The sequence below is a fragment of the Lepidochelys kempii genome, chromosome 2 (assembly GCF_965140265.1).
Source record: "Lepidochelys kempii isolate rLepKem1 chromosome 2, rLepKem1.hap2, whole genome shotgun sequence".
In the NCBI taxonomy this organism is placed as follows: Eukaryota; Metazoa; Chordata; order Testudines; family Cheloniidae; genus Lepidochelys; species Lepidochelys kempii.
In genome coordinates this window covers 18,525,648-18,552,081 of record NC_133257.1, presented here as the reverse complement: position 1 = coordinate 18,552,081, position 26,434 = coordinate 18,525,648, and the positions used below count along the sequence as shown (strand labels likewise).

At 42.4% G+C, this 26,434-nt stretch overlaps 1 protein-coding gene across 2 annotated transcripts in view; it reads right to left on the bottom strand.

Moving 5' to 3' along the window:
- ASAP1 (ArfGAP with SH3 domain, ankyrin repeat and PH domain 1) overlaps positions 1 to 26,434 on the bottom strand; it is a 329,105-nt gene that overhangs the window by 37,303 nt on the left and 265,368 nt on the right. For both annotated transcript variants that reach the window (XM_073330123.1, XM_073330124.1), the window contains exons 20-24: positions 26,020 to 26,105; positions 19,792 to 19,907; positions 19,420 to 19,487; positions 13,746 to 13,853; positions 5,628 to 5,856 (exon numbers count right to left, since the gene is read on the bottom strand). In XM_073330123.1, coding sequence (XP_073186224.1) covers positions 5,628 to 5,856; positions 13,746 to 13,853; positions 19,420 to 19,487; positions 19,792 to 19,907; positions 26,020 to 26,105 — 607 coding nt within the window. The remainder of the gene's footprint in view (positions 1 to 5,627; positions 5,857 to 13,745; positions 13,854 to 19,419; positions 19,488 to 19,791; positions 19,908 to 26,019; positions 26,106 to 26,434) is intronic.

Below are 26,434 nucleotides of genomic sequence, written 5' to 3'. Positions count from 1 at the left end.
GCCTTCCTTCCCCCACACTGTAGGCTAGAACAGAGTTAAATTAGCTTAGTTAAATAAAAAAAAATGCTTCGTGGTTTGTGTGTACAGTGCTGGTTTTGCTAGCAGTTGTGAGAAGGCCTTGAAAGAATATGGCTTAACTGGAAAAGCTAGCCCTGAAGGGTAATTGATAAAGATAAAGGGCAGAAGAAACCCCAGTTATAATATAATTAGTTAATAATAAGAAAAAATTGTGCACATTGAACCAGCAATGACCTGAAACTGGCCCCTACATGGTTTTTAACTAAGTTAGTAACAGGCAATGCCATCACTGGTTTATGAAAAGGGTACAAAAGGGTGAACTCCTGAAGGGTCATTGTTAATGCCTGACTAAATTGGGTCTAAAACTCCTGGGTTCAGCCTGTTTGTAAATATCATGATCAGATGCTTATAAATGTTTTGTTACTCTTTGGATGTAGTAAGTTGTTTATTATTTAGGCTTTTTAGGCATGTTTAGAGCAATTGTATAAATATGATCACTGTTTGGATTTAACAAAGGAATCTGCGGTTAAATTAGTGTCATGGTAATATCCCCTACATAAATAATAATTCCAACACACAAAGCTCAGATTTGATGGTTTCCACTTCACTGTGGCATCTCAGCAAAAACCATGGAACCGTGCTACTAAGGAACTTCACTAGAGACTGAAGCCAGCTTACGAAGGACTAAAGGGAGGTGTTTTTCTTTAAGTATACAGCATGCTTTGGAAAAGATTTATTATATTTATATCCCAAAGGATATAAAACAATATTAAGAAACTTTTTCAAAACTACATAATGGAACCCAACACCTACCTGCTCCTTACGGACTGGCTCCATGCTCTAGCACAGTCCCATGGTAGCTGTTGGAACCTTACATCAGACAAGGAGATGTTACCTAGGGAGGTGGTGGAATCTCCTTCCTTTGAGGTTTTTAAGGTCAGGCTTGACAAAGCCCTGGCTAGGATGATTTAGTTGGTGTTGGTCCTGCTTTGAGCAGGGGGTTGGACTAGATGACCTCCTGAGGTCCCTTCCAACCCTGATATTCTATGATTCTATGATTTCTCATTTACCTCCCTGTAATCCCATGATGGTGCAGTTTTGTGGGGACCCTCTGTTCTGGTCAGACTGCTTGAAGTGCTCCTAGGGCTTTAATGTGGAGCCAGCCTATGGAGTGGTGGAGTCTGCCTTTCAGAGTCTGACCATCTTTCCCTGGCAGAGCAAGGGTCCTTGGGCTGAAAGCCAGACAGGCTCAATCCCAATTAGGCTTCAGCCTGAGGAAGAACTGCATAGGAGGAACACAGGCTTCTCTGCATCCCTACAGGGCATGGCGGAGGGGCAGTGAGCATGGTAGAGAAGACGGTCTGTGAGTGAAACTCTGTGTATGACAAAAGCCCCAGCAAACACTCCCTCAGGAGGAGAAGACAAAGGAGGAGGAGGCTAACCCCATATTTCCTCCCGATTTATTCATTACCAGGAGTAATCACTGCCTTGTGAAGGACACATTTGCTTCCGTCATTCTGGGAGTGTATGGGATATGCAGGACTTACCCCTGAGTATCCTGAGAATCCCCTGATTCATAGTGGGAGTAAGGAGAGCTGTGTAGGAGCCCTGCTTCTTTCCCCAGGGAGCTGAGGACCCACTTCACTATCTGGGAGGGACACTAGTTCCTTTCAGGATTTTTTCCCCCTCCAGCCCATGTCTGTTGCAAGACTTACCCCCTAAAATGACCAAACAGCTTTCTCCTCATCCTTAGACTCTCTACCCGAAAGCTCAGAAGCTCTTGATCAGGCTTTTCTGTGAGACATTGGGGCAGGGTTGGGACTCGACTTGCTGATCTGACTCTGAGCCCACTGCCCAAGCAGTGCCAAGGTCGGTTGGCTGGACTCTGAGCCCCGTGCCCTAGTAATGCAGAGGTCAGCTAGATGGTAACAAGCAGGTCATAATGAATCCTCTATAGATCTTGTAAGTGCTGCCTTATGTAAGGAACAACGCTTAAATTTAAGTCTGGTGTTTTTAGGACAGCTCTGCAAAGGAGTCTAACAGGAGATGCTGCAGTAGCAGATCCAGGTGGCTGAAACCGCCCTGCTGCTATTTATCTCCCTCCTCCCCTCGATGAGATGATAAGTCAAAACTGCATGAAAATGAATAATAATAAAGGCTTTAAAACAAAATGGTTGGGAGAAACTGAACTACCAGCTTGCTCCATCACCAGAGGCAGAAAATCTGGTGGCCTTAGCTGAAGAGCGAAGCTTAGTCCTGGAGCCTCCAGCAACAACACTGGACCACCTCCGAATGCCACAGGAGGGGGAGCATTAGCCCATGAGTAATGGATGAAGACAGAAACTGTGTAACAGAACAGCAAGGCTAGTTAGGCAGTCAATTGGCAACTTTCCTATATTAAAAAAAAAAACAACCCAGGAAACACTAAAATCACCAATACATGACTAATGCTGACCTTGGAACAGTATTTCCCAAGCATGGTATCTGAATCATGCAACTGTTGTTCTATAAAGCAAACAGAGACTACTGCATCCAGTGTCACGCTGTACATTTTAATGAGATCTTTTCTTTATTCCTTTTAAAAATTTAAACTAACATAAGAGCCAAGAAAATGAAATGCAAATAGTTATGTAACAGCTTTGTAACTCAAGGGGACAAATTCACTTAAGGCTTTTAGCCTCATGTTATGCTGTTAGCCACTAAGCACATTTTACATAAGTCTAGTTTAAAAACAAATCAAAATCAAAATAAATAAATAAAAACAGTTTGGCTCTGTATAAGCTGCAGGAGAGAAAAAAGTAGAAAATTTGATGGTAGCAAAGCTTCAAGATTAGACTTCAGTGCATTATAGAAAACTAACAATTATATTCCATAGATGAATAGCCCACTCCAGATCATAATGTTATGAGTATGGTATAAATGGATTAACAAACTATTAACATCTATTACAGCAACAATACATCAGGTGTGAAAAAAATCTTCAGGACTAATATAGTTGTAAGAGATTCTCTTCCCTTTTAAACACTATTATAATATTTATTATTTCATCACAAAAAAGGCAACATTAAATATCTCATGGCTTTACGTTAAGTGCACATGGTGATGATTACACAATTTTAGCAAAAAGAAAAGGAGTACTTGTGGCACCTTAGAGACTAACCAATTTATTTGAGCATAAGCTTTCGTGAGCTACAGCTCACTTCATCGGATGCATACTGTGGAAACTGCAGAAGACATTATATACACAGAGACCATGAAACAATACCTCCTCCCACCCCACTCTCCTGCTGGTAATAGCTTATCTAAAGTGATCACTCTCCTTACAATGTGTATGATAATCAAGTTGGGCCATTTCCAGCACAAATCCAGGTTTTCTCACCCTCCGCCCCCCCTCAACACAAACTCACTCTCCTGATGGTAATAGCCCATCCAAAGTGACCACTCTCTTTACAATGTGTATGATAATCAAGGTGGGCCATTTCCAGCACAAATCCAGGTTTTCTCACCCTCCGCCCCCCCGCCCCCAAACTCACTCTCCTGCTGGTAATAGTTCATCCAAAGTGACCACTCTCCCTACAATGTGCATGATAATCAAGGTGGGCCATTTCCAGCACAAATCCAGGTTTTCTCACCCCCCACCCCCATACACACACAAACTCACTCTCCTGCTGGTAATAGCTTATCCAAAGTGACCACTCTCCTTACAATGTGCATGATAATCAAGGTGGGCCATTTCCAGCACAAATCCAGGTTTTCTCACCCTCCACCCCCCTACACACAAACTCACTCTCCTGCTGGTAATAGCTCATCCAAACTGACCAGCTCGTTCACCTGCACATCCACCAATGTGATATATGCCATCATGTGCCAGCAATGCCCCTCTGCCATGTACATTGGTCAAACTGGACAGTCTCTACGTAAAAGAATAAATGGACACAAATCAGATGTCAAGAATTATAACATTCATAAACCAGTCGGAGAACACTTCAATCTCTCTGGTCACGCAATTACAGACATGAAGGTCGCTATCTTACAACAAAAAAACTTCAAATCCAGAATCCAGCGAGAAACTGCTGAATTGGAATTCATTTGCAAATTGGATACTATTAATTTAGGCTTAAATAGAGACTGCGAGTGGCTAAGTCATTATGCAAGGTAGCCTATTTCCCCTTGTTTTTTCCTAACCCCCCCCCCTCCCCCGACGTTCTGGTTAAATTTGGATTTATCCTGGAAATGACCCACCTTGATTATCATACACATTGTAAGGAGAGTGGTCAGTCTGGATGAGCTATTACCAGCAGGAGAGTGAGTTTGTGTGTGTGTATGGGGGTGGGGAGTGAGAAAACCTGGATTTGTGCTGGAAATGGCCCACCTTGATTAACATGCACATTGTAGGGAGAGTGGTCACTTTGGATAAGCTATTACCAGCAGGAGAGTGAGCTTGTGTGTGTGTGGTTTTTTTGGGGGGGGAGGGGGGAGAAAACCTGGATTTGTGCTGGAAATGGCCCACCTTGATTTTCATACACATTGTAAAGAGAGTGGTCACTTTGGATGGGCTAATACCAGCAGGAGAGTGAGTTGGGGCGGGGGGGGCGGAGGGTGAGAAAACCTGGATTTGTGCTAGAAATGGCCCAACTTAATTATCATACACATTGTAAGGAGAGTGATCACTTTAGATAAGCTATTACCAGCAGGAGAGTGGGGTGGGAGGAGGTATTGTTTCATGGTCTCTGTGTATATAATGTCTTCTGCAGTTTCCACAGTATGCATCTGATGAAGTGAGCTGTAGCTCACGAAAGCTTATGCTCAGATAAATTGGTTAGTCTCTAAGGTGCCACAAGTACTCCTTTTCTTTTTGCGAATACAGACTAACACGGCTGTTACTCTGAAACCAACAATTTTAGCACAAACCCTTAATTCTTCTTCATGGATAATCCTAATCCTAGAAAACCAAGCGGTTGTTTCACTCAGTGAAGACCTGGGGCCTCTTGCTCAGTTTTTCCGTGAATATGCGGTTTGCTGGACACCTGGTGGAGTGCTTAGGACCTTCCCTTCCCCCACATTAGTGCTCAGCAGAGCCATTCTAGCAGCTCTACATGTGGGGGGCCTAGTATGATAAGTGGGGACCTCACCAGCCTGCTCATGGTCTGGCTGTCTTCTCTGCCAGAAGCTGCATAGCACTGTAACCTGAAGCACCGCTCATTAGTTACCAAGATGTTCAAAGGGCTCAGATTTGAGATTTTGGTTTGGGTTTATGTCCAGTGTGTACTGTTAAAATAATGGCTTTAAATAACAAGCATAACATGAGCAGAATTATTTCTATATAGAATGAATTAGCTGCTTTTTTGAAAACAGAATTGTAGTACGTATTTGTTATTCTTAATAATTCATGTCGGATGCAACTTAAATACAAATCTACTGTAAACTTTTCATTTCAGCACTGTAAAATGCAAGCTTTCAGTATGTGAACTTCATTAGATTAAAAAGCATTATACAAAGTGAAGGAAAAGCACACTAAATCTTGGAAGAACACAAAGTGTTCAGGTTGGTTATGAGAAGCATTGAACAATAATTTTTGGTTTCCATTAAATTTTTGCGAACAGACTTACCTTTGCCAGCATTTCTAGGAGGGAGAGGAGGAGCATCTGCTGTTGGAGAAGCTGGAGAATCTGTGCTTGTAGAGACAAAAATCTGATTTGTAAAGGCTCCGTAGGACAGTCTTTGTTTGTCTCTAGGAGTGCTAAATCCAGGCAGAGTCATTTTGTCTTGGGGGGAAAGACTGGAAGAGTGGCAAAAGCTCTGGGGTCTTGGAGAACGTTCTTTCTTTATAGGACTAGGCTATGAAAACAGAGAAAAATTACATTATTGCACAGATTTAGTATAGGAGGGCCAATATAGTCATCATATACACATTTTGGAGTCCTGCAATTCTCAGCTTTGTCATCCTTTTTACAATGCTATACAAAATGTGAAAGCCACTGTGTATATATACAGGAAGGGTTTGTGTGTGTATGTATGATTAAATACAGAAAAAATATTTGTATGATTACAACAGAACTAGTTCCTGATATACATATACATAGAAACCAATATGACTTCCTTGCTGATTGGTTAGATAACTTCAGCTCATCCCCTTAAGGTATCCTCATTCGTGAAACTCCCACTTCTCTCACATAAATTAATGGCTGTGGCTTTAGCAGATTAAAATTTACAAGTTGTAATTAGATTATCGGCACTGAAAACTGTATATGTACTGCTATACAGTTATGCTATTCACCTTGCTTGGTTTTTAACAAAGTATTATTTAGGAGGTAACAGTAAACCTTCATTTTGAATTGCACTTAAAATCCTGGCCCAACTGAAATCAAGGGGGAAGACTACCAATGGGGCCAGGATATTAATTTAAAATTACATGTGATGCTAGAATGAATTATAAATGCATAGAGAAATAAAGGAATAACTTTTCAGGCAAACAAGTTTGGCATGCTTACTGCAGTAGCCATTTACAAGATGCTATATTTTCTTTTCCCAAAATATGTGTCATTTTCGATTTTGAAGATCCCTAAGGTCCCCATTTTTGGTAATAATGGGGCAACTTCCAACATTTTTAGTGTATTTTTCCTCATATCTGTGTGAGGTAGGGAAGTACTGTTATCCCCATTTTACAGATGGGGAAAGAGCACTCAGAGCAATTAAGTGACTTGGCTAAGGTCACACAGGAAGCCTGTGGGAGAGCACGGAATTGAAACCTGGTCTCCCAAGACCTAGACAATCACTCTAACCACTAGGAAATCCTTCCTTTTGCCCTGAATTTGGTTCTTTCATGACTCCTTTTTCCAGAACTGTGCAACACAGTTCTTGAAAAACAGACAGGGCTGTTGATGCAACAAGTAAAAACAAATTATGGATTTGTAGAAAGTGTATTTAACACAAAAAGTGCATCTTATGAATTAAAAAAACCTAACCTATCTCAATTTGGAGGGAAAAAATCACCATAAAAAGGACAACTATATTGATTTAATTAAATTCATTTTCTTCTGGCAGCTATAATTAAAGCTGAAAGTAAAAATGTGCAACATTTTTTTTAAATGGCATACATGCATTTTACATTAAAGATATGTCCGGTCTCCAACGGGCATATTTTAACATCTATGAATAGACATTTTAATCAAAGGAGAAATGGTTACCTACCTTTCCATACCTACCTACCACACCTGCTCTTCGAGGTGTGTTTCACGTATCCATTCTACTGAAGACATGTGCGTGCCTACTACACAGTTGTCAGAACTGCAGTACTCGTCGGGCGGCTCAAGCACCCTCTGTCACCACAGAGCCGCTCCCTGCCAATTGCTTCTTATCGGATAGATTCCGACAGAGAGGGGAAGGAGGGCGAGTCGTCGAATGGACATGTGCTACATATCTCAAAGAACAAGTTACAGAAAGGTAGGTAACCTTTTTTCCCTTTCTTTGCATGATTGCACATGTTAATTCTGCTGTAGGTGACTCACAAGCAGATTAACGTGGAGGCGAGCTTGGAGTCTATCTGAATGACTGTACAACAACCCACCCAAAACTGGCATGATTCCTGGACCGATGGGAAATGGTATAATCATAGAATCATAGAATATCAGGGTTGGAAGGGACCTCAGGAGGTCATCTAGTCCAACCCCCTGCTCAAAAGCAGGACCAATCCCCAACTAAATAATGAGCAGCAAAGGTGTGAACTGATGACCAGGTTGCTGCTTTGTAAATGTCTCAGATAGGTATTTGTGCTAGGAAAGCTGCTGAAGCTGCTTGCACTCTAGTTGAATGAGCCACTGACATTAGCGAAGTGGTAGCAAAACGAACGCAAGACGAAATCCCGGAGGAAATCTTCTGAGTGAAGCCAATTTATCTTTCACTATCTGCAACTGTGACAAATAACTGGGCTGAAAATCTAAAGAGTCTGATGCAGTCAAGTAGATGGCTAATCACATCCTAGATCCAGTAAATGAAGCTTCTGCTGATGTGTATGCTTGTGAAACTTCAGGAAAAAAGTTGACAAATAAATTGCTTGGTTAATGTGGAAACTGGAAACCACCTTTGTCAAGAATTTTGGGTCAGGGTGGAGGTAAACTTCATCCTTATGGAAAACCGAATAAGGAGGTTCTCAAACCAAGGCTCTCAATTCACCCACTCTCCTTGCTGAGGTAATCACAATCAGAAACACCGTTTTCATGGAGAAATGGAGTCGGAAGCAAGTCACAAGAGGTTCAAAGGGAGGTCCCATTAATTTTGTTAGCATGATGTTGAGATCTCATGAGGAAACAGCTTCTTGAACCTGAGGATATAATCTGTCCAACCTTTTAGAAACCGGATAGTTTGGAATTGGAGAAAAAACAATCTATTACCCACTGGAGGGATGGAATACTGAAATTGTTGACAAATGTATTTTAGTGGAACTGTCAGACCTTGATGTTTTAGGAGCAACAGACAATTCAAAACATGGCTAATGGAAGCCTGCACTGGAAAGAGACTTTTCTGTTGAGACCACATAGAAAAACATTTTAATTTGGCCAGGTAAGTATGTCTAGTTGAAGGCTTTCGGCAATTCAAAAGCACTTCCTGAACATCTTTCGAGCAACTATTTCCACTGTGCTAGCCATGAAGCATCCATATTGTCAAGTGGAAGGCCTGTAGTTTGAGGTGGAGCAGACAGCCAGGGTCTTGAGAAATCACACGTAAATTTAATGGAAGAAGTAGAAGTGGCCTCGCTAACAATACTAGCAGGGTCGAGAATCAATGTTGCCAAGACCACGGTGGTGCTGTCAGTGAGGCAAGCATGATCCTGCTTGGCCTTGAACAGGGCTCTGAGTAGAAATAGTATCAGAGGAAAGGCAGAAAGTGTCTGTCAAAGACCCTGAGCTGTGACCCCCATGGGAACAGAACTGATGGCACTTTCTGTTGGCCTTTGCTGCAAACAGGTCCATTTGGGGAGTTCCCCCACAGCCGGAAGATAGACCTGGCAATGTCTCGATGTAATGACCACGTGTGGTGAGCAAAGACCAGCTTAGGTGATCTGCCAACATGTTCTGTTCTGGAAGTTACGCAGCTTAGAGGTGAATGGAATTGGTTACGCAGAATTCCCAAAGTAGAACTGCCTCCTTGTACATTTGGGACAAAGGTACCACTCCCTGTCTGATTACATAAAACATAGTTGCTGTGTTGTCTGTTAAAACTAGCAGATATTTTCCCAGAATACACGGATGGAATGCCAAGTAGACTAGATGGATAGCACATAGATCCCTGAAGTTTATATGAGTCCTCAGATTCTGTGATAACCAAAAGCATTAAGTTTGCACGATTCCAACGTGTACACCACAATACAGGGACGAGGCATTTGTGACTAAAATGAGATTTAGTTGCGGAGAAACAAAGGGAACTCCCATGCAAACGTTCCAAGGGTCTGTCCACCAACTCAGAAAGGACAAAATTTCCTCTGGACGTGAATCGCTCTGTTTAGATGATGTTGAAAGGGGACATACATTGATGCTACCCATCCCTGAAGCCTCCTGAGGAGTAGTCTGTCATGCTGTACTACATAGGTATGTACATATGCTGCCTCGTGCCCCAAAAGTTTGGGGCAAATGTGCACTGTGGTAACAGGATGTGCTTTTAGATCCAACATGGTCTCAGAGTGTTTGGAACCTTGAATGGGGCAAGAAACACTCTGGTTTTTGTAGCATCTAGGAGTGTCCTGGTAAACTCTATTCTCTGCACAGATTTTAGAATTGGTTTGTCCAGACTGAGTAAGAGCCCCAGTGTATTGAAGGTGGATTGAATGATGGCCACACTGAACAGCACTTGAGACTCGGACTGGCCTCTCACCAGCCAGTTGTGCAGGCAGGGAAACACACGGATTCCCAATCTCCTCAGATATGTAGCTACCAGTACCATGTGCTTTGTGAAAACATAAGAGGCTGCTGACAGGCCAATGGAAGTACCATGAATTGATAGTGTCCCATTCACTACAAACCTGAGAAACTTCCCATGGTCTGGACAGATTGCTCTCTGGAAGTAGGCATCCTGAAAGTCAAGAGCAGCATACCATTTGCCCTGTTCCAGGGAAGAAATGATGGAAGCTAGGGTAACCATATGGAACTTTATTTTCTTCAGGTACTTGTTTAACTCTCTTAGGTCTAAAATAAAAATGAGACGACCTTTTGATTTGGGAATAAGGAAAGAGTGGGAATAAAAACATTTTTCCCTGAGGAACTCTCTCTGTGGCTTCCACTAGAAGGAGAAATTGGACCTCCCGCTGATGAATGGTCTTGTGAGCAGTCCCTGAAGAGGGATGGGAAGAGAAGTGGAGTTGGAAACGAATGCAGGGAATAGCCCAGATCCATTATGCTAAGGACCCACCAATAAGATGTGGTGTGAGTCCAAGCATGAAGGACTGGCAAAGATAGGGTAGAAACAAATTGGTTTGTAACTACTGGTATGCTGTCTTTGACAAACCCGTGAAAATGCATATTTAAACTGGGCTGCTGCTTGTCACAGATGACAAGGGGGGCTGTCGTCTCCTGTAATTCCTGCCTCTTTTTCTTGGCAGGTCTTGGTGCCAAGGTATAAAATTCTGATATCTGTGAGCCTGATGGGGCCAGAACTGTTTCCTCTTTGTCACCAGCATGTAGATTCCAAGTGACTTCAGTGTTGTCCTGGAATCTTTTAGGTTACACAGCCTATCATCCATCTTTTCCAAGAAGTGGGACAGACCATCACATGGCAAATCCTGGATGATGTGCTGTACTTCAGGAGAGAGACCGGAAGACTGCAGCTATGAACACCTCCTTACAGACATGGCAGATACCAGGCATTGAACTGCTGAGTCCACCGCATCCAAGCAATCCTGAAGAGCTGTCTTTGCCACCAACTTACGCTTCTCTATCATAAGAGTGAACTGTCTGGAGTCCTCCAGTAGCTGTCTTTAAACATTGTGATGTTTTATAGACTCACAGACTTTAAGGTCAGAAGAAACGACCATGATCATCTGCTCTGACCTTCTGCACACTGCAGGCCACAGAACCTCACTCACCCACTCCTGTAATAGACCCATAACCTCTGGCTGAGTTACTGAAGTCTTCAAATCATGATTTAAAGACTTCAAGTTACAGAGAATCCACCTTTTACACTTGTTTAAATCTGCAAGTGACCTGTGCCCCATGCTGCAGAGGAAGGTTAAAAAAACCCAGGGTCTCTGCCAGGGGAAAATGCCTTCCCGACCCCAAATATGGCAATCAGTTAGATCCTGAGCATGTGGGAAAGACCCACCAGCCAAACAACTGGGAAAGAACTCTCTGTAGTAACTCAGCGCCCTCACCATCTAGTTTCCCATCATATCATCATAGCCCCAGTGGGATATTTGCTACTAGCAGTCACAGATCGGCTCCATGCCATTGTAGGAAGTCTCATCATACCATCCCCTCCATAAACTTATTAAGCTAAGTCAAGCCAGGTAGGTTTTTTGCTCCCAGTGCTCCCCATACGGTGAAGTCATAGTGACACAGGAGAGCTTGCTGGTTAGTAATTCTAAGCAATAGGCCTCCTGTCAAATAAAGTTTACAACCAAACAAATTCAGCCTCTTTGATTCATTACTCTTTGCTGTTGACCCTTGGTGTCCTGCCTCTTCCACTCATTAGCTAGTGCCACAACCAAAGAGACTGGGAGCAAGTGAAATCAGAGATGTTCAAAACCCTTAAAAAGGACACAGTGTCTCTATTCTGCCTGTTTCACCATAGGCAGGAGAGAAGAAGGGGTCAGCCAAAGTTTTTTTAACTGGCTCCAGAATTGCTTCATTAACTGGAATTGCCACTCTGGAGGGCTCCGCAGATACTAATATGTTCACTAGCTTGTGATATTTTTCACAGACCCCTTCCACTTGACTGTCTAAAACCGAGGCAAGCAGTCCTTAGTGAGCCTTGTAATTCTCTTCTGGTTGTGGAGAATCACTCACCATCTCTACAGCCTCATTGGGTGATGAGGAAGAAGACACACCATTGGTACACAGGGCAATGCTGAGGGAATGGCTGATCTGCCTCTTGCAGTGGAAGTGCTGTCTGAGCAATTTCTAGTTGCTCAGTACCGCTCCCCGTTCCGGGCACCAGAAACCATTGTCTGTGGTGCTGATGATCTCTGTGCACCCTTGAGGAAGTCAACTCAGGTGAGGAGAGGTCTTAACAGGGGGACAGACACCCCACCTTCCAGAACGGCCACTGACATGGTGGTGGGCCCCATGGTTATGCAGGCCATGGCCTGTTGCGATGTGCCCATTGCTGGGACTGATGTGACATCCATGGACTTTAAGGCTCTTATGGAAAGTCAACTTCCTGTCTGGTATGGGACACAAAAGACCCCACTTCCAAATCTGACTCTGAGTCCCCGGTGATGGTGGAGCAGAACCCATGTGGACAGGACACAGGTAAGCCAAACCAGGGGACAGTGGTACTGGGGATATTAACAATAGCTTTCCCCTGGAATATACAGGCCTTCTAGGTACTGGAAGTGGCATTGCCACTCCATGGTCTTGAGAAGCTGGTGCAGGAACTACAGTCACCAGGATCAGCTGAAACCCTTCCTGCATTGCCAGGGACACCAATACAGAAAGGTTAAACAATTCTCTGGCAGCAGCATATGCCTCTGGCATTCTTGGTACTGGAATTGGGTCTTGAGTCCAGCATATTGGAACTTCAGGTGTTGGCCTTGACAGACCTGGCACAGGTTCTGGAGTTGACAAATCTTCCCCCTTTGTAGCAGAGGAACACTCTGGGGAATGCTTCTCCTCAGTGACCCTCTCAGAATTCTTGCTTCTAGTTGGCCTCAGTACCAAAGGTCTTGCTGTATGAGGTACCATGTCCTTGGAAGACCTGTCTCTTCTTCAGTTCCAGAGACACAGAACATAGCGCTGAAGACATCTCAGGAGGCGCAGTATGTACTGATGGCTCCCATGAACGGTGAAGTGCCGCTTCCATAAGGAGACACTTAGGTCTTGCTACTCTATCTTTTTTAAAGCGAGGTTTATTCCCTCTACAAATGAGACACTTGTCACTCATGTGGGACTCCTCCAAACATTTTAGGCAGCTGAGGTGTGGGTCACTGACCAGCATCAGTCTGGCTTACAACGGGCAGGATTTGAATGAGAGAGAGCGAGGCATGGTTCTAGCCCCAGTCCTGGGCCTGAGAATCAAATTTGGTTCAAAAGTACCTAAAACCTGAAACTTAAGACCAGTATGAACTATATACTATATCTAACTAACTACTAAATGAGAAACAGATTATATACAAAGAGTGAGGGAAATAAACTTGTGATAGCAAGACTGGGAGCACTCCAGCTGTCACTGGTGGTAAGAAGGAACTGAGGAGGGTTGGGGGTGGCTCCACATTATTACACAAAATGCGTAGCATGGCAACAGAAGGCACTCAAGCCACCCTGATGGGTACTGCTGAGGGAAAAAGTTTTCCAACAACTGTGCATGAGGCATGGAAGCACCTGCAGTGGAATGGACACGTGCAATCACTCGAAAAACTGGGACAGGATAAAGATGTCAGCATTAGTTTCAATTGGCAAAGTAGCAACTATTGAATTTCATATTAAATTTAAATTAAAAATATTTTCTTACATTTCCACAAAACTAGCCAACTTTGAGAACTTCTTGGAAACCCATGTCAATTATTCAAAATTCACTTTTACCTTGTCATCTAAATCATCATCACTTTCATCAATTTCTTCCTGTCGAAGGTTCCACTCAAATTCTACATGTATGTGTGGATTTAGCTTCCCTGCCTTGGCTTGGGAAAGCTGAAAAGCAAAAATGTAACAGTATCAAAATGCTTACTGTTTCGTCAATCTCTACTTCCTATTCCAAAAAGTGTGCAGTAAGAATGTTTTTTAATATTTAAGAGCTTGAACAAATGGAAAAAACCACTCTGTCTTAGTTTTAAACCCTTCTCCCTTCCCCAAAATTAAAATCATAAAGCCCAAGAAACAAAAAACATCCACATAAACATTTGAATCAAATTTTCTTTAAAGCACTTATTAACCCCTGGGCGTTGTCGTATTTGACTTAAACATACTAATATTTTGAACACAACAGAATATCTGTATAAAGCAGCATACATCTGGAGAGTTCCTCTAAAAAAGCAATTTGCCCTTTTCTGCACAGCTTTTCAGGCCAAACTATTAGAGAATGCTAGTTATTTTTGTGTGTGCCATTTCTGGTGTCATCTATGGAAGAGTGGGAAGAAAGGAGCAAAGTAAACTTGCAAACTGATACTTTCCTGTCTATGTACTTAGATGACCCCCATCACCATTGTATCAGAGCACCTTTTAAGACCAGTATGAAGCTGTCATTTTACCTCCACGCTACCCCCTACACATGGAATGTCCTCTGAACTCCACCTGGCCAGTCTATATGACTCATTCAAACCCCACTCAGAGACCATATCTTCTGTGTTGACCTTCAAAAGAGGAGTTTATTGAAATTATGGGGGAGAATAATTAAACCTCTTATCTACTGCCTCGTACTTCCCACTGGTTTCAGAGTAACAGCCGTGTTAGTCTGTATTCGCAAAAAGAAAAGGAGTACTTGTGGCACCTTAGAGACTGTGAGTGTGTTCTTTCACTTATTTCATATTGTAAGCTCTTTGGTGTTGAGGCTGTCTTGCATTATACAACACCAAACACAATGTCAGACCCAAACAACATAAATAATAATTTGTATATTTACAAAGCACTGCACAGGGTTTAGGACATCTCACTTAATTTAACCTAATGGAAATTGTGTAGTTAAGGCTCCAAGCTACCCAAAGAAAGTTTACTCATGAATTTACCTTCATCAGCACAAATACTTTGACACCATAACTTTTTACTTCCTTTATAGTTTACATAGATATTAAGTGTTGCCACTTCCTTTCAATTGTGAACTTAGTCCCACTGTCAGTTTTCAAAGACAGAGAGAATATTTTTCTCCCCCAATATGGAAAAATATAAAAACATATGAAATGATCAGTCTTATTTTTAATTAACCATGACAGTCTGAGTAGGTATTTGCAGGATTTCAATTACAATAATAAGCAAATGTAGTGCTGTCAAACTGTCCCATGTCGACAGGTTAGGATACCTGATGGTTTATTGCTAAGATTTTCATAAAAGGTACATTTATAACTATACAAAACCATTGTATACCCAGGTCAAAAAGTTAGCAACCAGTCCTCACAATTCTGTTGTGCAGTAGCTCTTCTTTTAATGGATAGTGTGTCTGCAGTACTAGAAAGAGCACTAAGAGCAACAGAAGTGGTAGTATCTATCAGATGACTCAGGCTCACTGAGCTCAGGTTAATGGGCTGTTTAATTGCGGTGTAGACGTTTGGGTTCAGGCTGCAGTCTGAGCTCTGGGATTCTTTCACCTCGCAGGGTCCTATAACCAGGCTCCAGCCCAAACCCAAACATGTACACTGCAATTAAACAGTTCCTTAGCTCAAGCCCCAAGAGCCTGAGTCAGCTGACACAGGTTTTTACTATGCTGACAGCTTGTGCCACATGCTTGCAAAGAAACTGCGGAACCACCTAATCAACATCCTCTACAGAAAACAGGGAAAGATTAAGAATGAGCTCTCAAAACTGGATACTCTCATAAAAAACCAACCTTCCACACAAACTTCCTCATGGCTGGACTTTATAAAAATTAGCAAGCCATTTACAACATACACTTTGCTTCTCTACAAAAGAAAAAGGACACTAAACTATCTAAACTACTACATGCCACAAGGGGCCACAACAGTGGTTCCCTTAACCCACCCAGCAATATTGTTAATCTATCCAACTATACCCTTAGCCCAGCAGAAGAATCTGTCCTATCTCGGGGCCTCTCCTTCTGTCCCTCCACCCCCACGAACATGACACAGTTCTGTGGTGACCTAGAATCCTATTTGAGTCTGTGACTTAAGGAATATTTCCAACACACCTCTGAACAACATATTAACCCACAGAGACCTTCCTACCAAGACTACAAAAAGAAGGATTCTGGGTGGACTCCTCCTGAAGGTCGAAACAACAAACTGGACTTCTACATAGAGTGCTTCCGCCGACGTGCACGGGCTGAAATTGTGGAAAAGCAGCATCACTTGCCCCATAACCTCAGCCGTGCAGAACACAATGCCATCCACAGCCCCAGAAACAACTTTGACATCATAATCAAAAAGGCTGACAAAGGAGGTGCTGTCGTCATCATGAACAGGTCGGAATATGAACAAGAGGCTGCTAGGCAGCTCTCCAACACCACTTTCTACAAGCCATTACCCTCTGATCCCACTGAGGGTTACCAAAAGAAACTACAGCATTTGCTCAAGAAACTCCCTGAAAAAGCACAAGAACAAATCCGCACAGACACACCCCTGGAACCCTGACCTGGGGTATTCTATCTGCTACCCAAGATCCATAAACCTGGAAATCCTGGATGCACCATCATCTCAGGCATTGGTACCCTGACAGCCGGATTGTCTCGCTATGTAGACTCCCTCCTCAGGCCCTACGCTACCAGCACTCCCAGCTATCTTCGAGACACCACTGACTTCCTGAGGAAACTACAGTCCATCGGTGATCTTCCTGAAAACACCATCCTGGCCACTACGGATGTAGAAGACCTCTACACCAACATTCCACACAAAGATGGACTACAAGCTGTCAGGAACAGTATCCCCGATAATGTCACGGCAAACCTGATGGCTGAACTTTGTGACTTTGTCCTCACCCATAACTATTCCACATTTGGGGACAATGTATACTTCAAATCAGCGGCACTGCTATGGGTACCCGCATGGCCCCACAGTATGCCAACATTTTTATGGCTGACTTAGAACAACGCTTCCTCAGCTCTTGTCCCCTAATGCCCCTACTCTACTTGCACTACATTGATGACATCTTCATCATCTGGACCCATGGAAAAGAAGCCCTTGAGGAATTCCACCATTTCAACAATTTCCATCCCACCATCAATCTCAGCCTGGACTAGTCCACACAAGAGATCCACTTCCTGGACACTACAGTGCTAATAAGCAATGGTCACATAAACACCATCCTATACCAGAAACCTACTGACCGCTATTCCTACCTACATGCCTCCAGCTTTCATCCAGACCACACCACACGATCCATTGTCTACAGCCAAGCTCCACGATACAACTGCATTTGCTCCAACCCCTTAGACAGAGACAAACACCTACGAGATCTCTATCAAGCATTCTTACAACTACAATATCCACCTGCTGAAGTGAAGAAACAGGTTGACAGAGCCTTGAAGAGTACCCAGAAGTCACCTACTACAGGACAGGCCCAACAAAGAAAATAACACAACGCCCCTAGCCATCACCTTCAGCCCCCAACTAAAACCTCTCCAACGCATCATCCAGGATCTACAACCTATCCTGAAGGATGACCCATCACTCTCACAGATCTTGGGAGACAGGCCAGTCCTTGCTTACAGACAGCCCCCCAACCTGAAGAAAATACTCACCAGCAACCACACACCAGAGCCACTAATCCAGGAACCTATCCTTGCAACAAAGCCCGTTGCCAACTGTGTCCACATATCTATTCAGGCAACACCATCATAGGGCCTAATTACATCAACCACACTATCACAGGCTCATTCACTTGCACATCTACCAATGTGATATATGCCATCATGTGCCAGCAATGCCCTTCTGCCATGTACATTGGTCAAACCAGACAGTTTCTACGTAAAAGAATAAATGGACACAAATCAGATGTCAAGAATCATAACATTCAAAAACCAGTCGGAGAACACTTCAATCTCTCTGGTCACTCGATTACAGACCTAAAAGTGGCAATTCTTCAACAAAAAGACTTCAAAAACAGACTCCAACGAGAGACTGCTGAATTGGAATTAATTTGCAAACTGGATACAATTAACTTAGGCTTGAATAGAGACTGGGAGTGGATGTGTCATTACACAAAGTAAAACTATTTCCCCATGTTTATCCCCCCCCACCGTTCCTCAGACGTTCTTGTCAACTGCTGGAAATGGCCCACCTTGATTATCACTACAAAAGCTCCTCCCACTCTCCTGCTGGTAATAGCTCACCTTAAGTGATCACTCTGGTTACAGTGTGTATGGGAACACCCATTGTTTCATGTTCTCTATGTATATAAATCTCCCCACTGTATTTTCCACTGAATGCATCTGATGAAGTGAGCTGTAGCTCACGAAAGCTTATGCTCAAATAAATTTGTTAGTCCCTAAGGTGCCACAAGTACTCCTTTTCTTTTTGCGAATACAGACTAACACAGCTGCTACTCTGATTCCAAACAGTTTCCTTCAAAAGCAAGAAGGAAAAATTACTTACAGGTTTTTCTGATTCTCCAAAAATTCTTGCAGAATTCTCATTATTAGGTTTCTGGTCTAGTGGAAAATTCCCCAAGCTCCAAAACTTCTGGCCCTCTCAGACACCAATAGGTCTACGCAATGGCACTGCCCAATCAGAGCTCCCCTTAGGTGCCCCTGGAACATTCTGACTGCATTTAGCAAAGGAGCTCCCCTACAGGAGATGTCTAAGAGTTTTAACCATCACTGCTCCAGCTTACTTCTGTAACCCACATTGGGTGCGAGTTTTCCTTACTTTCACTCACTGCCCCTTAGTTTCTTTGTTCTTTAGGAGCTCAATATTGAGTTGTTTCCATTTCTCTTTTCAGGATTTCTGAAGATGAAGATGTCTAATTACTCCATCAACAAATACGATCTGTGCTCCTAGTAGCAAATCTAAGGGGAGACCAAGACCTGACAAGTCTTGATATGTGCACCATCATTTTACTGGCCTGATTTGAGGTCCTGGCAGAAAGGCCAACAGGGAGAACATGTGTCCCATGAGATACAGTAAGGTGCAGCCAAGATGTCTCAGACTGGGGAAGAGGCCAGAACTGAGAAAGATGCACAGCTCCTAAACTGGATCTATAAAAGTAAGAGCTGTAGCTCTGCGGGTTAAAGTAGATAAAACATTTGTTGTAGAAAGCAAGCTTCTTCACTGACGAGTCATAAAGAAGCTGGCTGGAATGTTCTGAGGGTGCAGCACACCCAGTAGGGCAGAACCCTCAAGCTAAGCTACAGAAGACCCAGAGAATACAAAACAAAAACAAACAAAAACTTAAAAGCAAGGTAGTTTCCAGCCTGGAGACTGGAAATCCAGGAGTGAGACTCCTACATAGACAGTATCTTTAGAAAAAGAAAAAACTTCTCTTCTTTAATTTGTGACATTATTTAATTTTAAATATTTTAATAATTTCTGATTTATCTTAATTCTGCCAGTGTTTTGAGATGTTGGGTGCTTAAAAAACAAAGTTTTTTTCTTACCAGTTCTTCACACTGAGTAGCTTTCAGTCTCTTTGCTATGTCCAGAGCTGTCTCTCCAGCTTGGTTTACTATAAAATAAGTTAAAAAGCTGAATAATTTTATGTATACATTATGTTGTAAAATCTCTCTGGAACCATACATTAACTTGCAATTCTTCGAAAGAAAATATTTGAATAAAAATATTTAAAGCCTATTTCCTAGCTGAATTCCTCTTTGTCTTCTTGGTAGGGCATTTGGGTCATAGATACGTGCTTAACACAATTTTCATTTTTGCTTGGTAAATCAGTTTTTACACACTGGTATACAAATAAAACTGCATAAACTCATATTTTAGGAAGAAAAATTTCAAGTATCACATATTAGCGAGCTTACCTATATCAATAGTCGGTTTGCCTCTCAAAAGCAATTTCAAACATTCAGGTTTATTATATATACTGCAGTAGTGTAGAACTGTATTCCCCAAAGCAGTTTGTTTATCCAGGTTTCCACTAAACAAAGTAAAGAAAAAAAGAGAAAAAAATCATATGCATGTTCAGTCCCAAATTTGTCATCTGTATATTGTATCTTATTATGGACACCATACATGACAACATACATAACTTCTGCAAAGAAAACGTGTATTTTAACAAGTAACTACCCTTTTCTGTCTAACAGTAACTCTTGTTCTGTGGCTGCACTGCTTTCAGTGAAATACAGTGTAGGAGTTGTGTGCCTAGGCACATGGCTCTGGAACCTTTTTTGAACAGTGGCTGAAAGTTATAGAGTATAAATATTTTCTCTGCGCCTACATTCCAAAGCCCAAGGGTATGTGCCCTGCTCCTTATACAGGTACCTTAAGTTCCTCTCTATTCGCCATCAAGAGTGGTCAACAAACCCAACTCCTGTTTCTCAGGCATGTTAAACTATCAAATCTAACTTTGTATCTTAACAAATACTTTCTATTTGGGGCTCTACAAAATTCACTGCTGTGAAAAACACATCATGGACCGTGAAAACTGATCTCTCTCATGAAATCTGGCACCCAGCCGAGGGCTCCTACCCTACGGAGGGCTCCAGCTGTTAGTCCTAGCGGGCATGGAGAGGGATGAGACTTCCTCTTTCCCTGCAGGGGCTGCTCCCGCGGTGGATCAGACCCACCTCCAGGAACCTTCCCCAACTGCAGGAAGCACCGCAGTTCCAGCTGTCACCTCCCCTCGGTGTAGGGAGAGGCTACGGCTCCTTGAGCTGTCACCTGCCCCCAATGGAGTAGGAGACTGCTGGGAAAACTGGACATATGGTAACCCACCCCCCCTACCCTGCAACCCTCACTTCTGCGCTGATGCTGGTGCTGGCTTTAGAGCTGGCACCCGACCAGCAGCCTTCCTCTCTGGCTGCCCAGATCTGAAAGGTGGATAGAAAGCTGGCTAGACTGTTGGACTCAATAGGTAGTGATCAATGGCTCCATGTCTAGTTGGCAGCCGGTATCAAGTGGAGTGCCCCAAAGGTTGGTCCTTGGGCCGGTTTTGTTCAATATCTTCACTAATGATTTGGAGGATGGTGTGGATTGCACCCTGTTTGCAGATGACACTAAACTGGGAGGAGAGGTAAATATGATGGAGGGTAGGGATAATATACAGAGGTCCCTAGACAAATTAGAGGATTGGGCAAAAAGAAATCTGATGAGGTTCAACAAGGACAAGTGCAGAGTCCTGCACTTAGGACGGAAGAATCCCATGCACAGCTACAGACTAGGGACCGAATGGCTAGGCAGCAGTTCTGCGGAAAAGGATCTAGGGGTTTCACTGGACGAGAAGCTGGATATATGAGTCAACAGTGTGCAATTGTTGCCAACAAGGCCAATGGCATTTTGGGATGTATAAGTAGGGGCATTGCCAGCAGATCGAGGGACGTGATCATTCCCCTCTATTCGACATTGGTGAGGCCTCATCTGGAGTACTGTGTCCAGTTTTGGGCCCCACACTACAAGAAGGATGTGGAAAAATTGGAAAACGTCCAGTGGAGGGCAACAGAAATGATTAGGGGACTGGAACACATGACTTATGAGGAGAGGCTAAGGGAACTGGGATTGTTTAGTCTGCAGAAGAGAAGATTTGATTGCTGGGGGGATTTGATAGCTGCTTTCAACTACCTGAAAGGGGGTTCCAAAGAGGATGGATCTAGACAGTTCTCAGTGGTAGCAGGTGACAGAACAAGGAGTAATGGTCTCAAGTTGCAGTGGGGGAGATTTAGGTTGGATATTAGGAAAAACTTTTTCGCTAGGAGGGTGGTGAAGCACTGGAATGCGTTACCCAGGGAGGTGGTGTAATCTCCTTCCTTAGAAGTTATTAAGGTCAGGCTTGACAAAGCCCTGGCTGGGATGATTTAGTTGGGGATTGGTCCTGCTTTGAGCAGGGGGTTGGACTAGATGACATCCTGAGGTCCCTTCCAACCCTGATATTCTATGATTCTATGAAGGCAGCAGGGCAGAAGTAAGGGTGGTAATCCCACGACTGCCCTACAATAGCCTTGTGAGCCCCGCACCCTGAAAGCCTTTTGGATCGGGACTCCAAGGGTTACAACACCATGAAATTTCAGATGTAAACATCTGAAAAAGTGAAATTTTGACTAATTTAAAAAAAACCCTGGCCATAAAATTGACCAAAATGGACTGTGAATTTGGTAGGACCCTATTCATGTTGTTAGATTTAGTTTAGGTTGGAAAGTCACAGCATTTCTTTTTTTTCTTTTTGACCACTCCATTCCATTTTTGGTAGTTTTGTGTCACCTTGCCCAAAGTGGTGATCTTGTTTTAAAACAAGGTTTGATATATGTCCCTCTTTTCCTGTGGTCTTCCCACATACTTTTATCTGAGAGTGTTAAGCCTGATGGTGGCATACCTCTCTCGTAGTGGGACTTTGTGGAGTCAATGTCAAAAAGAGAAAATCTTCATTAATGCACGGTAAAGCCACTAAAGATTTTACACGGCAGGAGACTGATTTTTTTTTTTTTTGGAATTTGGCTCCCTTGTGCATATGTTCCATTTTTTATTACTGTCTGCTCCATACAATGACTAGAATAGAGTCCTCATCTCAAGCTGAAAAACCTGCACAACAGCCTTTGGGCTGTAGCACCCTTTATTACTACTGTGTCTAGTTTCATGGGGAATCTAATATGTGGGCAGACCAACCGTATCCTTGCACCTCTCCCTGACTGCATATTGGGGTGAATGGGACTTCACTAACACCCAAAAGGTGCAGACAGCCAGAGCAGCTTGGCCCACCATATCATCAGAACATGAAGCAGCAGAGAGGCTTCCAACTTCCTTATTGGAAGGGGTAAGAAAACCAATCCCCATCCTCATGAATCTTAGAGGTAGCAGGAAGATTAAGCAGGAGTCACCAATGACCAGACCTCTTTCAGAGGCTGTTCTCTTCTTTTGCTGGAAGCCCTTGCCTGACAACAGGGACTTGGAATGAAAGTGTCCAATGAGACTGTGTCACTAGCATGACAGGATAATACTCTTCACCATTTCTGGAAGTTTGAGTTTTTATGTGTATATTTATGAAAATCAAAGAACAGTCTCAGGGCAGATCTACACTACTGCTTAAGTCGATCTAACTTATGTCGCTCCCACCCCACTCCCCACCCCGAGCGACACAAGTTTCGCGCTGTGCACACCGGCACTGTACTGGCGGGAGACACCCTCCCGCCAGCATAGCTTCTGCTTCTCACTGAGGTGGAGTAATTATGCCGATGGGAGAGCAGTCTTCCGTCAGCATAGCACATCTTCACCAGACGCACTACGGCAGCGCAGCTGCACTGATGTAGCTACGCCAATGTACAGCTATAGTGTAGAGTTGCCCTCAGAAAATTATAAATGATTAGAAGAAAAATATATAAGGTGGCTGGCCAGTGTTGTTCATGTCAAAGAACCAGTGGCTGGCTCTTTTTGTTGGAGAAGTGCACTCCAATTTTGAGTTTAACATGACAAAGAGTGACAACTGACAAAAAAAAATCTGACTATATAGATGAGAACATTGACATAAAAGATCATCAAGTGAAGATTTCATAACTAAACAGAATCACTTCAATTAATCACTGTGTAAAGTATCAAACCATCTGAAAAACCAATAATAATAATTTACACTTTTAAAGCATTTTCCAATTGATGGTCTCAAAGTGCTTTGCAAACATTAATAAATTAACCCTTAAAACACTTTTGCTAATGTAGGCAAGTAACATTTATTCCATTTGACAGATGAGAGAAGTGAAGGGTCAGAAACGATGAGTGACTTTCGCAGGGACATGTAACAAGTCAATGAGAGATCTAGAAATGAAACCCATTTCTGACTTCAAGTCCCGTGCTTTAACCACAGGACTAAGTTTCCTCTCTTATACAGACTATATAAAGTTTGAAGTAGCTACATGAGTTACTGGAAAGGAGAAGGGAAAACAAGTATAATTAAGACTGTATTCTGAAGGTTAACAGGAAATATCAGCTGTGTTAGAAAAAAACAGGCTGTGATGAGTCTACTGATCATCTTCTAGCCCTTAATTACTGCTACTGTGCTAAAACCCACAATTTGACAAGACAGCAGCAGCTCTTTGTTTTCTTCACTCAACAGGAAATCATTAAAAGTGACATCAGATCTATTTAGTCAGCTCACTGCACAACTGTAAATCTCATATCAGAAATAATCATGCTGCATTGTATATGAATTGATTTTATTTCCTTTAGAGTGTGCATTTTCACTAAAAGAACAGGCAGACTTGTGGCACATCAGAGACTAACAAATTTATTTGAGCATAAGCTTTCGTGAGCTACAGCTCACTTCATCGGATGCATTCAATGGAAAATACAGTGGGGAGATTTATATAAACAGAGAACATGAAACAATGGCTGTTACCATACATACACACTGTAATGAGAGTGATCAGGTAAGGTGAGCTATTATCAGCAGGAGAGCGGGGAGGGGGGGGGAAACCTTTTGTAGTGATAATCAAGGTGGGCCATTTCCAGCAGTTGACAAGAATGTCTGAGGAACGGGGTGGGGTGGGGGGAATAAACATGGGGAAATAGTTTTACTTGTGTAATGACACATCCACTCCCAGTCTTTATTCAAGCTTAAGTTAATTGAATCCAGTTTGCAAATTAATCCCAATTCAGCAATCTCTCGTTGGAGTCTGTTTCTGAAGGTTTTTTTGTTGAAAAATTGCCACTTTTAGGTCTGTAATCGAGTGACCAAAGAGACTGAAGTGTTCTCCGACTGGTTTTTGAATGTTATACTTCTTGACGTCTGATTTGTGTCCATTTATTCTTTTACGTAGAGACTGTCCAGTTGATGGCATATATCACATTGGTAGATGTGCAGGTGATTGAGCCTCTGATAGTGCAGCTGATGTGATTAGGCCCTATGATGGTGTCTCCTGAATAGATATGTGGACACAGTTGGCAACGGGCAACGGGCTTTGTTGCAAGGATAGGTTCCTGGGTTAGTGGTTCTGTTGTGTGGTGTGGTGTGTGGTTGCTGGTGAGTATTTGCTTCAGGTTGGGGGGCTGTTTGTAAGCAAGAACTGGTCTGTCTCCCAAGATCACAAAAGCTTATGCTCAAATAAATTGATTAGTCTCTAAGGTGCCACAAGTCCTCCTTTTCTTTTTGCGGATACAGACTAACACAGCTGCAACTCTGAAACCTGTCATTTTCACTAAGTTTTCCTTGCCCCTGTCATCACATCCTCTCTACACCATAAAATATCTCAACATCCCATTGATAGTTTGAGAACTTGCTACTTAACACTGCTACACCATCTACAGTAGGACCTGAGAGTTACGAACACCAGAGTTACAAACCAATCGGTCATCCACATACTTCATTTGGAACTCGAAGTACATAATCAAGCAGCAGAGACAAAAAAACCTGTTTCTGTGTTTGTTTCTTTTAAATTAATGTGGTTAAAAGCAGTATTTTTCTTCTGCATAGTAAAGTTTCAAAGCCGTATTAAGTAAATTTCAGTTATAAACTTTTGAAAGATCATAACATTTTGTTCAGCATTACGAACGTTTCAGAGTTACGAACAATCTCCATTCCTGTAGTGTTCGTAACTTTGAGGTTCTACTGTATTGCATTTTCCATAGTTTTAAACCTACTGTTTATTAAAATGTCCATCTTTTCCTAGGTTACTTTTATTCATTTACTTCTTATTTTCTGAGAGAAAAAATGACTATATTGTCTTGCTTTCCTTGAATTATTCTATTCCTAATTTTGGAAGCTTTCTTGCCATCTCTTTTCCATATTATCTATTTGCATTGATTTTCCTTTGTCATAACATTTCCCTCAATGTTTTCTCTTTTTTTCCCTACTCTATCATATAGTGTCTCTTTCCCTACATAGTTCATGTACCTAATGTTCATGTTTTTATTCTTTTTCCCTTTTTTATTGCTTTACAACACAAAGGTCAACTCAAGTTAGGAATTCTATTCAGATGCAACATCAAAATACTAAGTAGTATGATCATTAATAAAAACAAACATCGTACAAAGCAATGTAAATGATGAGAATGATTTTGAATTGGTAAATTTGTCATTAAAGTTACTCTGGTTAACAAGTGAGCAATCCATACCAGTTTTGTACAAGAAAGTCAACCAGATGAAGGGAGGTTTGGTCAGCAGTCCGGACTGCTAAATGAAGTGCTGTTTCACCTGGCTCCTAAACACATGAAAAAAATGTACAAGATTAAACACTTTTGGACTCTCTTCTATGCAAAGATTATCACGGTTAATCTCCTACTAAAATATACTTTAATCACTTATCTTTGTATTAAATATTTAAATAGAGAAACTATTATGAAAGCTGTGATGCAAACAGCTTTTGTTTCTCACTCCTTATGGGTGCTACTTTTCCCTCCTTTTGCTCCCATCACCCTCTCCAACCAGCTTTCCTTTTGTATCAAGTTTGGTCTAACCATTGTGCACAATCCTGAAAACACCAGTAACCATTACTCCTAGTAACAACTGCAATTAGTCCCTTCTAGCAGG